The 17,395-nt window shown below is 35.2% G+C and overlaps 3 protein-coding genes across 4 annotated transcripts in view; 2 read left to right on the top strand and 1 right to left on the bottom strand.

The window, feature by feature from the left end:
• LOC144968821 (uncharacterized) overlaps positions 1-17,395 on the top strand; it is a 103,303-nt gene that overhangs the window by 8,724 nt on the left and 77,184 nt on the right. The window lies entirely within an intron of this gene.
• LOC144972011 (C-terminal-binding protein 1-like) lies at positions 4,206-6,150 on the top strand. The gene is made up of 3 exons (XM_078913401.1): positions 4,206-4,393; positions 5,291-5,464; positions 6,135-6,150. Exons 1-3 carry the CDS (start codon positions 4,272-4,274, stop codon positions 6,148-6,150), a joined length of 312 nt encoding a protein of 103 aa, XP_078769527.1. The 5' UTR covers positions 4,206-4,271.
• Positions 6,528-11,755, bottom strand: LOC144968811 (uncharacterized). The gene is made up of 2 exons (XM_078907522.1): positions 11,503-11,755; positions 6,528-10,273 (listed from the first exon to the last, which is right to left on the bottom strand). The coding sequence occupies exons 1-2, from the start codon at positions 11,683-11,685 to the stop codon at positions 9,221-9,223; spliced, it is 1,236 nt and encodes a 411-aa protein (XP_078763648.1). The 5' UTR covers positions 11,686-11,755; the 3' UTR covers positions 6,528-9,220.

Here is a 17,395-nt window from a genome sequence, read left to right as displayed (position 1 = left end):
TTATTATTATTATTATTTTATTATATTATTATTATTATTATTTTAATTATTTAAATATATTAATTATTATTATCTTTTAAATATTTAAAAAAATTATTATTATTATTATTATTATTTATTATTATTATTATTATTATTATTATTATTATTATTATTATTATTATTATTATTATTATCATTATCATTATTATTATTATTATTATTATTATTATTATTATTATTATTATTATTATTATTATTATTATTATATTATTATTATTATTATTATTATTATCATTATTATTAATAATATTATCATTGTTATTATTATTATTATCATCATCATCATCATCATCATCATCATCATCATCATCATCATCATCATCCTTATTATTATTATTATTATTATTATTATTATTATTATTATTATTATTATTATTATTATTATTGATAATATAATAGTAGTATATATGTGTGTAGTTGTGTGTGTGTATATGTGTGTGACTGTGTGTCCAGGGCTAGATTATCCCTGCCTCTAATCCGTAAAGCGCTTCTTTGTTATGTCACACAGCGACAGTTATAGTTCACGCTCGACTGAATCAACTGGTTTCATGTTGTATGCTCTAATCTCTAACATTTCGTAACTTCAAAGGTGCCAAAACTAAATAATGAATGAAGGTGACGTCAATCAGCTCTATGAACTGTTTTAGACCGCCGGCTTGGTGATTAGTTCTCTCTGAATAACCTCAAACAGAAAGTAGATACGGTAATGACGTCATCCAGCTCTAAGTTATTGTTCTTACCCAGCCATTTTTATGAGTAGTTCTCATTAAATTGTATTAATTTGGACGATAGATAGTATGCAGATGACGTCACTCAGGCCTTTGTTATTGTTTTTGCCATCCGCGTTTGTGAGTTGTTCTCACTAAATTGTATTAACCAGACTATAAAAGTTCATGGTTACACAGAGTTTGTGTATGGTCCGTTATACTTCCGGATGGCAATGTTGTGAACTTCTTGGCCAAACGCATTCTATCTATAAACGTTTAAGGTACACATTGTTTTGTGTGTCGGGACGTTATAGATAGTATGCGCTTGGCTAATAAGTTCACAACATTGCCATCCGGAAATATAACGGACCAACACACAACTCGTGTAATCATAAACTTTTATAGTCCGAATAATACAGTTCGATGAGAATTACTCATAAACGTTGATGGCACCAAAAAAAATGATTAAAAATAAAAAAGAAATAAAATAACAAAACAAAAAAAAAATAACACAAAAACAACAAAAACAAACCAATAACAAGATCTAGTGACGTCAACGTCGATCTATCTATAGATAGAATGCAGAGACGTCACTCAGGCCTGTTATTGTTTTTTTGCCATCCGTTTATGAGTAAATGCTCATCGAAACTGTATTAACCCGACTAAAATGTTCATGGATACACACAGTTTTGTGTGTTGGTCCGTTATACTTCCGGATGGCAATGTTATGAGCTTCTTTGCCAAGGGAATACTATCTATATTCGGCTGGCCGATGATATGAGTTTTTTTATTTGCTGTTTTTTTTTATAGATAGTATGCAGATGACGTCACTCAGGCCTTTGTTATTGTTTTTGCCATCCGCGATTGTGAGTTGTTCTCACTAAACTGTATTAACCAGACTACAAATGTTCATGGTTACACAGAGTTTGTGTGTTGGTCCGTTATACTTCCGGATGGCAATGTTGTGAACTCCTTGGCCAAGCGCATTCTATCTATAGCTAAACGCACAGCATTTTGTTTTTCAACGATTGACTTAGCGGGAAGAAGAGATGCGTTTTAAAACAACACACAAGAAAAAAAAAAGAATAATAAAACAAAAGAAAAAACTTTGAAATAATAATTAATGTCATTAGCTTTCACTAAATTTTCTCAGTTATAATACAGAAGGAACGAAGTTGACGTCACTCAGCTCGTTGTTTAGATAGTATGCAGATGGCGTCACTCAGGCCTTTGTTATTGTTTTTGCCATCCGCGTTTGTGAGTTGTTCTCACTAAACTGTATTAACCAGACTATAAAAGTTCATGGTTATACAGAGTTTGTGTGTAGGTCCGTTATACTTCCGGATGGCAATGCTGTGAACTCCTTGGCCAAACGCATTCTATCTATTGTTTTTAGAAAGCCGTTTTTATGATAAGCACTCACTAAATTATATCAATTTAAGATGCCACTTTTATTACTAATTCTCACTTAACTGTACTAACCAGACTATAGATAGTATGCAGATGACGTCACTCAGGCCTTTGTTATTGTTTTTGCCATCCGCGTTTGTGAGTTGTTCTCACTAAACTGTATTAACCAGACTATAAACGTTCAAGGTAACATACAGTTTAATGTTCTGGTTGTGGCCCTCGTTAATTATAGTCTGGCATTGACCAACAATGCCTTTAGTCACAAACGAAAACAAATCGTGAGTTGTATTCAATAGTTCAACCAATGGGATCACTTCTTTCCTTGAGCACCATTGACGACAACTCACTAGACGCTGCGCAATCCTAAAAAATGACTTCAAGCTATAAGTCCAGTGTCAGGCTATCAGTTCACGATGGCTCCGGTTGGTTCCGTATTCTTCCGGATGGTAATGTTGTGAACTTCTTAGCCAGGCGCATACTATCTAAAAAATCTGAAGAAGATACGAACTCGACGTCATTCAGCCTTTTTGTTATTATTTGTTGGCAGCCTGTTGGTGACTAGTTCTCACTAAATTATATCAATCAAGTTTCAAGTTCCACACAATTTTATGTGACAGCATATTTAATTTGGCTGGCGGAAGTTGTAAGTAATTTACCTAAACGCATAGCATCAGTCTAGTTCGCTCAGGCAAGGTTATTTTTTGTCCTCAACAACAAGTTTATAGATAGAATGAAGTAGACATCACTCAGGTCTCTGTTATTGTTTTTTTTTTTTTGCCATCCATATCCATGTTTATTCTCACTAAACTATAGATAGAATGCCCTTGGCCAAGGAGTTCACAACATTGCGATCCGGAAGTATAACGGACCAACACACAAACTCTGTGTAACCATGAACTTTTATAGTCTTGTTAATACAGTTTAGTGAGAACAACTCACGAACGCGGATGGCAAAAACAATAACAAAGGCCTGAGTGACGTCATCTGCATATCATCTATACCGAGTCTAACTATAAAAGTTCAAGGTTACACATTGTTTTGTGTGTTGGTCCGTTTTACTTCCGGATGGCAATGTTGTGAGTTTCTTAGCCAAGCGAACTCTATCAAGGGGATCTGTCAATGTTTTGTATTGTGTAGTACCCCTTGGCGAATACATGCCGTGTCTATTGATCAGTCACCAGTGCCGGGGTTTCTTGATCTTGTTGATTACCAACTGACTACTTGTCGTCCTTGATGCCACTTCGATTCACCAAGTTTCTCTCTGTTTGAGACAACCGGGGATATATTAAAGTAACTACACATGTCTGTGTGTAAATATGTGTTTTATGTATGTGTGTGTGTGTGTGGGTTTTGTGTGTTGAGTTTAAAGGTATATTTTAATGTTAATACGCAATTTTTGTTTGTTTGTTTGAATATATATATATATATATATATATATATATATATATATATATATATATATATGTGTGTGTGTGTGTGTGTGTGTGTGTGTGTGTGTGTTGCGTGTATAAAGTTATAAAATAAAAAACACAAATTAAAGGTGCTCGACTACACATCCTATTAGGATTCCACAGTCTGACGTCACGTCCGCCTAGCAACGAACCGGCTGGCTCTAAACAAAAAAATCTCCTTTTGTTGTTACCAACATAAGTGCCTGCTCCACTCACTTTTCTGAATTAAAAATTCACCCCATACACCGGAGCATACTCAATGTCTCAATCGTTTCTATGTTATATGTTTGTGATGAGAATATTGGCTATTAAGCTTAACTGCTGGTCATAATTATTTCGCGATGGTGGTGAACGAATCGGCGACCTCAAGAAGTGGGTGAGAGAGGGATCTAGAAATGACTTTGGGTTTGAAACGAATATTTTTGTGTTCGTGGATAGCTCACACGGTAGAGCCACGCTCTCACCTGCCAGGCGGAGTTGTCGTACCAATAAGGTCGCAGGTTCAAACCCCACCACCGCCGCGAAAAAAAAATTTTTATTCTCTATTGTCTTCTGGCACTTTTCTACTCACTTCATATCTTGTTGTAAACAAAAAAATCCATGCTTGGTCCGAGAAAGGAATAATTGAAAAATCGCTCAAAAAACTATTTTTATCATAAATATGGTCCAGTGTTTTGTACCCGATTGTCTGCACCAGTCGGAGAGTCACTCCTGCAAGTTTTACAGATTCCCAAATGGAGAGGCAGACAAAAAATTGAGGAAAAAGTGGATCACTTTAGTCAGGTAAGCACGCACTAAGTCGAACATTTGATAGAGTTCGTAGTCTAGATCTAGGTCTTGTTCTAGCTTATGTAGACCTATATTTTATGATTAAATTGTACAATTGCATGAAATTATAAATAAAAATACACTCCAAACTAAGTTTTTATTGGAGTTGAAGCTAAAATTATAAGCAATCTACACGTTTTGATGCTGAGGCTGATAGTGATAGAGAGATAAACTGAATGAGAGTTCAGTTCTACTGATAAGTGATAATCTTTTTTTAAGGAGAAAAATAGAAGAAAGAGTAGAATATATTTGTTAAAATCTTACTTTTAATTCGATACCTTTGTGGCAAATGAAAATTAATTAATTAATTAAATAACGGAACCCCCCCCCCCCCCCCCTTCGCGCAGATATTTCTCTCTTCCTCTGACACTTTCCTCTTTTTTGGAAAGTTTCTCTGCTATGCCTACCCTCCCCGACAGCCAAGGTGTGAACAAAGCAAGATGGCGGCAGGGACCTCTCTCCGTTACCAATGCCCGATTGTTAACACTCGAAAATTTTCATCACCGCACTGGCCAGTACAGTACTGACTGAAATAAAGAGATAAGGCCAGTCTTGCCCCACTCAACCCCAAGATCAACTCCTTTTATTGTGTAAATTTAATAATTCATATTTTTATATACCTAGTCAAAATCATCAAAAGAAGTAATGAGGAGATGCGACATTTTGCTGAATGTGCGATTTCATAAAAGACAGGCGAGAGACCCATCAGTAGCCTAGCCTCTTGCATATCTTTGAGTTATCATGCATTGAGCCGGTGTCAAACAAGATAGTCTAAAACAACTTATCAAATTAAATAATAAACCCAATATGCCCAACAGAATTCTTATTTTTTTTAAAATCTTTTCTTTTCAGGAGAAAGGACAAAGATCCAACATCATCATCAAGAGTGTGTTCTTGCCACTTCAGAGATGGTGACAAAGCCAACCTCCCTGAATTGTATGACAGAAATAAAAATAAATTGTTTCCATCAGAGCCAGAAAGAAAGAAAAGAAAAGTGACACAAGGAATTCCTACCCATCTCAATTGGCACCAACATCAAGAAGCCCACCACCACCACCACCACCACCACCACCATCATTATCATCATCATCATCATCATCATCAGCTCAACTCTCTTCATCATCATCACAAGGTCCCACCTTTACAAAACCAGATTCCTCATCATCATTATTTTCCTCCTCATCATCATCATTATCTTCCCCCCCATCATCATCTCAACTCTCGTCATCATCATCACAGGATTCTATCTTTAAAAAAACAGATTGTAGAACAAGTGAGAATATTTTTAATAGAACAACAAATTTAATTCAAGAACATGAAATTACAGACAAAAATAAGGAAATAGCCAGCTTAAAAAAACAACTTAGTTCCATTAAACGCACGTACACTGTTTCAAGCCTGACAGAAAAAGTTCTTCGAATGGAGACAGGTGTACATTCTTTTAAAATATTTAATATTATTGTTCAATATGTTGAGCGCTTTAGAGGTAACATTATTTATTATAGTGGGTGGGAAGTTCAGGAAGAGACAGTTGCATTAAAAGACCAAATTTTCATCACACTTATGAAACTTAGACAGAATTACACCAACCTTCATATTTCACAATTGTTTAGCGTTAGTGAAAGTACTATTACAAATATTATACAAACTTTTATTCATGTTTTACATAAGCTTCTCTTTGAAAATGTTATGAAAGTTACATGCCCATCTAGACATAAAAATAAGCTATCAGCTCCATCATCATTTTTAAGATTTCCAAATTGCAGAATGATTATTGATTGTACAGATTTCCAAATTGCTATTCCTAAAGAAATGGATAAACAACGGTTAACTTATTCTTCTTATAGGTCCATGAATTCTTTTAAAGCTCTTGTTGGTGTGAGTCCAAATGGTGTGATAAATTTTGTTTCTAAACTTTATCCAGGGTCTGTCTCGGATAAGGCCATTGTACAAAATTGTGGATTGCTAGAACTTTTAAGCCCTGGAGATTTAATTTTAGCAGATAAAGGTTTCCTGATTCAAGATATTTTACCTCAGGGAGTAACTGTAAATATCCCTCCCTTTTTACATAATAAATTTACTGAAATGAGATTTTATTAACAAAAGAAATTGCTTCATGTAGAATTCATGTTGAGAGGGCTAATGAAAGACTGAAAAATTTTAACATCCTCTCATATATTCCAACCATGTTAAGAGAAAAATCTGATATTATTTTTCAATTAGTTGCAGCACTTGTCAATCTCCAGTCTCCTCTTATTAAGGAGACTGCATTTTGTTAGCTTTGCCATTTATTTTGTACAACACACATATTTTGTTCATCATCATCAAATCACCATTCAAAATAATGGTTTTGTAGGTCACCCATACATGATATTATATGATAAACATGAAAAATTATGGCATTGTTGTATCCATGTATGTTCAATGTCTTTAACATTGTTAAATAAATGTCAGTCCTGGGTGGGGTTCCTGACCTCCCATAATGGGAAGGGAGGTACATACTGTGTCTTCTATCTCCCTATATCTGATTTCCAAAATGATTTCTCTCTTTGTCTTGGGATGAGATTACTTGGTTTTGTCCTGGCCCTGGCCGGATACCCTAGCTGGGAGGGAAACAAATGTATAGTTAGAGTTTTGAGAGACAATATTTTTTCCTTGTAAATCATCTCTCTGTTATGCACTGTATTATTTTTCCTTTTACATATTATCTTATCTTATTAAAAGCTGAATATAGGAATTACTCTTTAAATGCCTTATACAATAGTTTATAAGTACAGAATCTTATATAGCTTGTGTATTGTATCATTCACAGAGTTTTACACACTTTGAATGTAAGGAAAAAATATATCAATAGGACAATGTACAATCGAAAATTACTACAGTTCACTCTGGATAATCGCAACTCGGTTAATTGCAACTTTCGGTTAATCGCGAAATTTCCCAAGAAACAGAATTAATTCTATATAAAAAGCACTGGTTAATTGCAACAAACTTCGGTTAATCGCAACAAATTTTCGCCCTCAACAAGTGGTAAATTCAAGAAATCAATCAATATATACTGCCATATGGTTTTTATTTCAATCTTATTGCTCAGTATGTTGTGGACTAAGAACAATGTTTACAACAACTGGTTTGAGTTTACCATATATGCGTTAAATGTTGCAATAGTGGACTGGAAACTAAACTTCGGTTAATCGCAACATTTTCGCTGATCCCAAGGTGTTGCGATTATCCGGAGGGAACTGAAGTTATTGAAAATTGTTCATGATGGAATAAATCATAAATGTACAAAGTTCATTGTATAATGAAATATTAACAACAATAATCATGAAAGCAAAACCATAACAATCATGCATAAGTCTCTGATAAATTAGTCATACTTAAATCTCAGAGACGTTAACTCCCTATTAACTTATTTTGATCTGAAATCTTGGAATATATATTTTATATTTGTCGTCTCTGGTATATTTAATCTTGGAAAATGTAAACAAAATTGATGGATTTATATCATTTATATTATGAATTATCTTGTAGAGCTGTATTAAATCTCCCTAATTCTTCTGTATTTGAGACTCGGTAGATCAAGACATATATGTATGATTTGTAAACAATTGAGTGAGTTCCTCTTGGCAGGGACCTGTGCTTGTGTCTGGATAGGACATTTAGTGGTCTCAAACTAATTACACAGATAGTGTGCTCTTGGAATCTACATCTGTTCCCTATTTGAACCATAACCCTTTCTCTCCCTTATTCTTGGGTGCTTTTATTGTAATTCTAGAACTTTTAACTTTCCCATTTTCATCCATTTTACTGGCGCGGATATGACCTAAATGTGTTGCAAGCGCTGTAAAACCTTTAAAAATAAACAAACAAACAAATTGTCAATCAAATTAAATTTTGAATTGATTGTATATATAAAAATTTCATAAAATGCTGATTTCATGCCTTACCAAGTGACAGATACGTGCTCAAAGTACTTTACAAGGGGTCCGTGGCCAACGGCAACATTTAAATGGAGGAAGGGATGTGACGCCTGTTATGCGATATTACAATTTTTTCAGACAGAGACAACGCTGTTAATGGCCAGGTACTCATTTTACATCTGAGTACGGTTAGAGAATGTGAGTAAAGAGCCTTCTCCAAGGACTCAACTATGCGCCTAGTGAGGCTCGAACCCACGACCTTCTGATCAGAAAGCGAGTGTCATACCACTAGACCACATAGCCGCACATAAAAATAACGTTTTTAACAATCATTTTCTTCTTTGTATAATTATGTTATTATTATTATTATTATTATTATTATTATTATTATTATTATTATTATTATTATTATTATTATTATTATTATTATTATTAGTAGTAGTAGTAGTAGTAGTAGTAGTTGTTGTAATGGTTGTATGTAGTAGTAGTAGTAATTATGGGCTTATTATTATGTTAATAATCATGGTTCATATCAATTTTTTGTCATTCTAATAGATGGTGCTGTATATGATCAATAAACAAATAATTCAATGGTTCCTTAAAACTTGGTGGTTTTTTTTCAACGATTAGCTGAATCTACTAAATGGGGACACACTGTTGAATTGACAGATACGCATGTGTTGCTCACGAGTCAGGTCTACTTAGTTCTTATCCAATCTGTTCATAAAGAGGATATTTGTTGTCATTATATTATTATTATATATATACAGAAAAAAATGAGACTACCTTTATATTTATGTTATTAAAGTTTAATATCAGTTTTGTGAAAGGGATGTATAGAAATATAGGGTTTAGTACATTATTTACTTATGATATGGGTAAAAATGTGATTTTTATAAAAATTTCTTAGAACATCTAGATTTTCTTTCCAAGTTTCATCTTTTGCAATAATTAGATAATGACAAAATCTCAAAGTCCAAACTACAAAGTAACAAAATTTTCTTTTAGTGAGATATAGTTGACCCTGAACTTGATGCCAGTATATATGGTTTTTCTTAAGATAATACTGACCATCAACAAATTCTAAACAAAATTTAGTATCTTTAATACAATCTTCTAAAATATTATCACGATGACTATAGGGACATTTTATCTCAACAACACCATCCTCCCCAACAAGTCCATCAAGAGAAGCACCCAGTAATCCAGTCTCGTCAAGCCATACTCCTGTCTCTTCAACAGTGATTCCTAATTTAGCAGAAAAACATTCAATCGCTTCTTTCTCATGGTTCAAACCCCAAGCCACCGATTTAACCCCTTGTAAAAATTTCCCTCCTAGAATCCTTTTTACTAAAGCTTGAGAAATTTTTTTAGTGAATAACACTGACCCAAAGTTACTAGCAGTTAGCCTACCCTTCCTAACAAGATGCCAAGAAGCATTGGAATTCTGTCCTTTGGTAAGGCATGTTATAGTTGAAATATAATCAACAGATACTTTCATTTTCTCAAAAAAATAATTTGTTTTATCATCAAAAGATAAAAAACATGGATCGTGTAAAATATTATCAACTAAAGGTAAATGGTGTAAAGTAAAATCACTGCGAGGCTCTGGCTGCATCAACCACTGTAACCCAGTGAATTGACCACAGCCACTGAGCTGGCTGTAAAACCAAGACCTGTCATCATCTGTTACTGCTCTGGATAGTGGGTCGTACTTCATTTTAACAGGGAAAAGCTCCTCGGCTGTCTTAGTGGTATCGTCTGCTTGACGTTTCTTTTTCCACTGGCATTCCGTGTCAGTACGACTCAGATTATCCAGAGCATGGAGAAAAAGGGCTACAGCGTGCGAACATTTATAAGACCCCCTTGGGCAAGTTGTTTTCTGTATGTCCAAGGCATCATCAAGATAGATCTATGGAAGTAAAAGAATAAAAGATTCATATTTAGAGCTGCGATCATGCTCAATAGGCATAAACAAACAAACAAAATCTAATAATAATAAAACGTCTGCTGTGCAGCTATGTGGTCTTGTGGTATGACACTCGTTTTCGGATCAGAAGGGCCTGGGTTTGAGCCTCGCTTGGCGCATAGTTGAGTCCTTGGAGAAGGCTCTTTACTCACAATCTCTCACCATACTCAGGTGTCAAATGAGTACCTGGCCGTTAACAGCGTTGTCATTGTCTGAAAAAATTGTAATATCGCCTAACAGGCATCATGTCCCGTCTTGCATGTTAAATATTGCTGTTGACCAGGGACCCCTTGTAAAGCACTTTGAGCACATTTAGTGGATATTACGCTGTATAAAAACTCAATTCAAAAAAATAATTAGTGTTTCTTTCATTCATCCTGTTTTTTTATAAAGGGGAAATCCGAAACGTCCATTTTATCTGTTTTCGTATATTAAATTGAAGTTCACATTCAATTTCACAATGTTATTGATTTCTTCGAGTTTCGAGCAGCAACATTTACATTACACCTTAACCCAATAGGAAGTTTAGTTTACCGTGACCAACACTGGTCTAAATAAATAAATAAATAAAATTCTCTTTATTCATCCCATAGGGGAAATTTATCTCTAGGGTCTATTCGAAGGGAAGACTGGAAGAACCGCGGCATCAGCCGCAGTGCAGCGCCGCAAATTGAGCTAGGGTGAGGTGACTTGCTCAAGGCCACACAGCACAGCGGCGGGTGATAGAACTCGGTACCTTTCGGGTACGAAGCAAAGACCGTACCGCTGATCCACGCTGCCCTTATGTCTACTTACATGAAGTATGATAAAATGTCTAGCGTGATTGGTGATTGTGATGCTCCTATGAGTACTATACTAAAGGTTACAATACTGTACTAAGTAGTATGTAGTAGACTATAGTCAATAGCAACGAAAATTTGCGAAGCAAGACCTCAAAGTCCGTGGTCCATAAGTCAAAAACAATGATTCAATGACTCTCTCTCTCTCTCTCTCTCTCTCTCTCTCTCTCTCTCTCTCTCTCTCTCTCTCTCTCAACTAAAATCGAACGTAAACAGTAAAATATTTCCATTGGATATACTATATCTGCCTAAACTCAAAGTAAACTGATTATTGTCCAACAGTAGTTTTACGGGGATGTAAGATTTTGAGAGTGAGAAGACGAAATGACTTACCTTCACAGAATACTCTTTATTCTTCATGCTGGCTTGAACTTTGCCGAACATCATGCCATCCGAGTACGAGAAAGTCAAAACATGACCTGACTTATGATGGTTTTCACCTCTCGACACACTTTTATGCTCATTGGAGAAGTATTTCATAAGGGCGGTGATGGAAATAGAGTTCGTGTCAGCCATTTTTCTCGACTGTTTAGAGCCAGCCGGTTTGTTGCCATGCGTTGCTGCGCAGGATTACGTCACGACTTAGGAAGCCTGTGGATTGCCGTAGAGTGGCATGAAACAATATTGTAGAAGTAAACTATAATTATATATATATATATATATATATATATATATATATATATATATATATATATATATATATATATATATAATTTATAATCATATCATGATTGTTGATATTATTATTATTATCGTTATCATTATTATTATTATTATTATTATTATCATCATCATCATCATCATCATCATCATCATCATCATCATCATCGTTATCATTATCCTTATCAGTACTTTATAAAAAGTCAGTTATTGTTTGTAATGGAATCTGAGTTTTGTGGCTTGACCGATGAATTTACTTATCAGAAAGACAAAATCATCGCTTTATATTAAGTGAAATAATGTTCAAAGAGTGAAAGTGAATTAATACAGACTCTGGGAGAATATTATTCTCCCTTTTTCTTTTAATTTTCTGCATTCCAATAAAATACATTTCATCTTCCTCTGCTAGTTCACACAAGTTGCATTCTTTTGTAGTTGGGGGATTGGATTTTATGTTTTTAGCTAAACATCCTAGAAATGGAAAGTTGAAATTTTGTTAAAGCTCCTCTATACTGTTTTATGCAAAGTAAATCTTTTTTGCTGAAGTAAAATTAAATATTTTTTGTTATTCTCGAAACTCCACCTCCAACTTTGTAATAAGCAATGTATTAAACGTTCGCGTATTTGTTTTACAAACAGATTTTCGTTTACAACCACCAAATTTACCCCGGCATAACCATATCCATTTTTCATTAGAATGTTTTAAAGACAGATTGCTCAATTTGGCTTGTTTTTCCGACCCCGGTTTAACCAGTTAACTCTGATAAGTCACGTATTTAAAAATTGGTCAGAAAGCCCGTCCTTCAAATATCGATTGATTTAAATGACCCTAAGCTTGGCAACACTCTCAAACCTGGGATCTCACAAGGTCCAACGTTTGAGAGCTTTTGCCACGATAAGGGTCATTTAAATTGGAGTACGGGTTTACTGGCCAAATTTTTAAATGCACGTCTTTCCAGAATACGACAGTTAACTTGCCAATGACAGCTGATGACATCCTGTCTGGTTAGCCTCGACATAGAATGTGAGAAAGAAAGAAAGGAAGAGAGAGAGAAAGAGAGAGAGAGAGAGAAAGAAAGAGAGAGAGAAGAGGGAGAGAGAGGGAGAGAAAGAGAGAGAGGAAAGATAGAGAGAGGGGGAGAGAGAGAAAGGAAACACAGAGAGAGAGGAAAGAGAGAGAGAGAGAAAGAGAGAGAGAGAAGAGAGAGAGAGAGAGAGAGAGAGAGAGAGAGAGAGAGAGAGAGAGAGAGCAATATGCGTGATCAATTTTTTTTCATTCCGTCAGAAGCATTAATTAAAATCAATAAAGCTCTAGATTGAATAAGAGCCACTTACTGCAAGAGCATATCAATCTCGTGGACCTAATGAACCCATTGTCTCACTGCTGGATATTGCTTATTTTTATGTAATAGAACATGTACAGCGTTTTTGTCAATTCCATTTAATAAAGTCAATAATATTCCTCCATATTTATTTCTATTTAATCAGAAGATATATTTATTGAAGAAAAAAAGGGTCTTTAATTCAATCGCATTGTGAAGTGAGTTTTTATATTGCAAATATGTATCTAAACATAAATTTACCTTGGTGTTGTTTTTATTTCATCGCATATTTCATTGCAATAAAACTAAGTAATGAATTAAGAATTCATTTCTTAGATACGCTTTGAAGTCAAAAGGTCTAGTCGTTTTAATGACGACCATTCAAGGGAAAGTAATAAAATTATGTTTTCTTGTCAAGATCGTTAAGGTAATTTTTACGTTGCAATATTCTGTCTTTGTAATCATTGTTCCGGTAATACATTTATGCTTTTTAAATTGTTTGTTAGTCTCGATGTAACAAGTATTTTTATTTGCAATTAATAAAACATAATTAATCCATTATAATAACTAATTAATAATGAATTCATATCTAACAACTTTAAATCTATATGGGGCTATGTGGTCAAGTGGATTGACACAAACCTTCTGACTGGAAGGTCCAGAGTTCGAATCCCTCTCTGGCGCATAGTTGAGTCCTTGAAAAAAGGCTCTTTTCTCACATCCTCTCACCGTACTCAGGTGTAAAATGAGTTACAGTGTTGCCTTTGTCAGAAAAAAAAATTAAAATACCGTCTTACAGGCGGCATATCTCGTTCTATAGATAGAATGCGCTTGGCCAAGGAGTTCACAACATTGCCATCCGGAAGTATAACGGACCAACACACAAACTCTGTGTAACCATGAACTTTTATAGTCTGGTTAATACAGTTTAGTGAGAACAACTCACAAACGCGGATGGCAAAAACAATAACAAAGGCCTGAGTGACGTCATCTGCATACTATCTATACGTTGCTGTTGGCTGGGGACTTGAGTTCGTTTATTGGATTATTTCCCTATATAATGCTTGAGTTTTTAACCCTGGCAACATGCCTCTTGTTTATTTTGGCGAGAAACCGTTATATAATTATCTTTTGAAATCAAGATTGAATTTAAATATGTTGGCTATTTAAGGCTTATTTTAATCGATTGATACAGGCAGTAATAATTTTCTGGCCAAAATGTATAAATGTGTTTTGGCAATGTACCAAGTGGTGGTAATTGATTCCCAGCCGTAAATTCAAAGACGTCATCTTATTTATCAACAATATCTAAAGGTGGTGAGTAACTATATCGAAATTAACGAACAGATTGGAAGCAACAATTTAAAACAACAAATCGTTTTAGCTTTCGGCGATAAAACATTTTTAAAATATTCGATTTTAGTCAGAAAACTTTTACTTCCTAAATCGATAGTTAGAAATGATCTCAAAAGTCTAAAATTCGACACCTGATGCTTTCACAAGCAGAGAATATATTAAATATGAAAGATCAATTTAGCACAACTAAAACACACATAATTTTGACAATGATGATGATGATGATGAAGATGATGATGATGATGAAGATGATGATGATGATGATGATGATGATGATGAATCAAGAATTAAACCACTGTCATTCACAACAATTCGTTTCGATTCTGCAACATTGTCTACATTCATGTCTAACACTGGAAGACCATCTCGAGGAGCACCGCCAATAACCATGTGACCACATTTGAAGCGTTGCGCCTTCATTGCCTCATGTTTTAAGGAAATGTTGTCGCACACTTAAAATTTATTAATGAATATTGGGGTTGTCCATTGGAGATCTGGATATGAAGAAACCACCACTTTACTGCTCTGAACCCAATTTTGTCTATTTTAGTTCGTGAGTAGAATAACAGCGTAAACATTGCATCCAGTCTTTATAAATAACACGTTGCTGCAGTCTCCGTGAATTATCAAAATTGCCCAATTTCTTGATTCAAAGGATTTTAAAATGTGTCCAGATTTCAAGACTGCATCTTAACTCCATCATAATCAGATTTCAAAAATTGTTGATTAACCTACACGTAGACAGATACATAAATATGCACAACAAAGATCGCTGATAGTCGACTGTGTCAGATCATGTCCAAATCTGGTTTAATTGAGATATGCCATCATGCCAGTAAGCCGATTTGATGCAGGCAATAACAAGTCTGACCTTGGTCAAGGAACTGGAAATCAGTTCTGTCCCATTCTGATAACACACATTTTTCCTTTTTTTCATTATGTTCGGAAAATTTTATTTTAAATATTGATTGATTGCGACGATTCGAAACTAGTTTTAAAAAATGTTCCAACCTGAGATTTTCATTGAAGTCTAAGGTTTATCTAGCCCTCTTGGTCAGTCACTGGATAATATATTCCATGTATATCATAGTACAAATTTGACGTAAAACTTCAATTTTTGTTCTCTCTCTCTCTCTCTCTCTCTCTCTCTCTCTCTCTCTCTATCTCTCTATCTATCTATCTATCTATCTATCTATCTATCTATCGATCTATCTCTCTCCCTCCCTCTCTGTCCCTCTCTCTCTCTCTCTCTCTCTCTCTCTCTCTCTCGCTCTCTCTCTTTATTTTGCCAGCAAATCTCCTAAACATTATTCAAATCAATTCAGTGTAAATAAGTACTCATCTTTACATCCGCAGAAACGGATTTCAGAAGAAAGTTTTACACACAGAGAATATCGTATATTTTTTGTATTGATATCCCGCCTTTTCATGACATTTCTGTAGCTTTAACGCCTCATACATTCAGCATTGTGACAATGTGTAATTTGAATATAAATGTCTATATTTCATTGCTCTCAAGCTAACAGCTTCGTTCCGTTCCTGACATACAAATTCTTTACATACGAGAGTTTTACCTCCACCCTTCATCCCCCACCCCCCTACGCCCCCCCCCCCCCCCCCCCCCACCACCCACCAGCACCAATGACTTGGTGGACCTAAGGAATCGTAACACCTTTCAGGCAAACGCCGACTTTAAGGCAATCCTTTCCTGGACCGGGAACAATGCAGGAACCGTTTTGTGTCTGTCACATTGACGCTTTCATATGGGTCAATATTTGGTATCTGGATTAGGCTAGCTCATGAATTTGCACAACACACACACACACACACAGTCAGACACACGTCACACACATAATTACATACACACAAACGCACATTTACACACAATAAGACAGAGATAGAATAGCAATAACCTGGAACCGCACTAAATGATATGACATGTCGCTCCGGGAGAATTAATTGCTTTTTCTGTCCTACAGACGGATTACAGTGTCAGTTAAGAATAAGATTATTATCAATAATTAGGTCTAACTCTCCAGTCATTCACTTATTCCGGAATAAATTGATTGAATGGTTGTTTCGTTCATCTCAGATAATCTTCAATTATTTGAATTTGCTTAATGGTTTTTCTTCTTTACTCCCTCCTCATCTTACATCTCTTCTTCCTCCTCCTTCTTCTCATTCTTCTTTTTATTTCTTCTTCTTCTTCTTCTTCTTCTTCTTCTTCTTCTTCTTCTTCTTCTTCTTCTTCTTCTTCTTCTTCTTCTTCTTCTCGCCGCCTCCTCTTCTCCCTCCTCTTCCTCTTCTTCCACCTCCAAAAAGTCCGAAGTCATGTGCTCTGTTACAAAGGATTATTTTTAAACAAATACAAGAGTAACACATAGCTTGTTATACCTTCTCTTCCATTATGCCAACGTCATTCTTTTCCAGATTAATGACCAACAAAATGGTAATTCATCGGGCTGGTTGGAATCAATAATTGTGACCGTAACTGCAATAAACTAGAGCAAGCCGTCTCTCTCTCTCTCTCTCTCTCTCTCTCTCTCTCTCTCTCTCTCTCCACACCTCTCTCTTTCACACATAACCACACAAACACACACAGAGACATTCTCTCTCTCTCTCTCTCTCTCTCTTCCTCTCTCTCTCTCTCTCTCTCTCTCTCTCTCTCTCTCTCTCTCTCTTTCTTTATTTATTTCTTTTTCTTTCGCTATCTTTGTCAGTCTGGCTCTCTCCCCCATACACAAAGACAAACACACACACAGACACACACACTCACTCTCTATAGCTATCTGTCTCTTTCTTTCTCTCTCTCTCTCTCTCTCTCTCTCCCTCTCTCTCTCTTTCTGATTCTTTCTCTCTCTCTTTCTTTTTTTTATCTCTCTATATCT

This window comes from Berghia stephanieae, chromosome 1, assembly GCF_034508935.2.
Source record: "Berghia stephanieae isolate SIO BIC M18660-M18661 chromosome 1, UCSD_Bste_1.3, whole genome shotgun sequence".
Classification (NCBI taxonomy): Eukaryota; Metazoa; Mollusca; class Gastropoda; order Nudibranchia; family Aeolidiidae; genus Berghia; species Berghia stephanieae.
Note: the sequence above shows the minus strand (reverse complement) of the source record. Positions and strands in the feature narration are given on the sequence as shown.

Coding starts and splice junctions, on each gene's coding strand:
- LOC144968811 (XM_078907522.1), bottom strand. CDS start 11,685: ATGGCTGACACGAACTCTATTTCCATCACCGCCCTTATGAAATACTTC. Junction 10,274..11,502: donor ATAAAGAGTATTCTGTGAAG/GTAAGTCATTTC, acceptor TTACTTCCATAG/ATCTATCTTGATGATGCCTT.
- LOC144972011 (XM_078913401.1), top strand. CDS start 4,272: ATGGTCCAGTGTTTTGTACCCGATTGTCTGCACCAGTCGGAGAGTCAC. Junction 4,394..5,290: donor AAGTGGATCACTTTAGTCAG/GTAAGCACGCAC, acceptor TTTTCTTTTCAG/GAGAAAGGACAAAGATCCAA.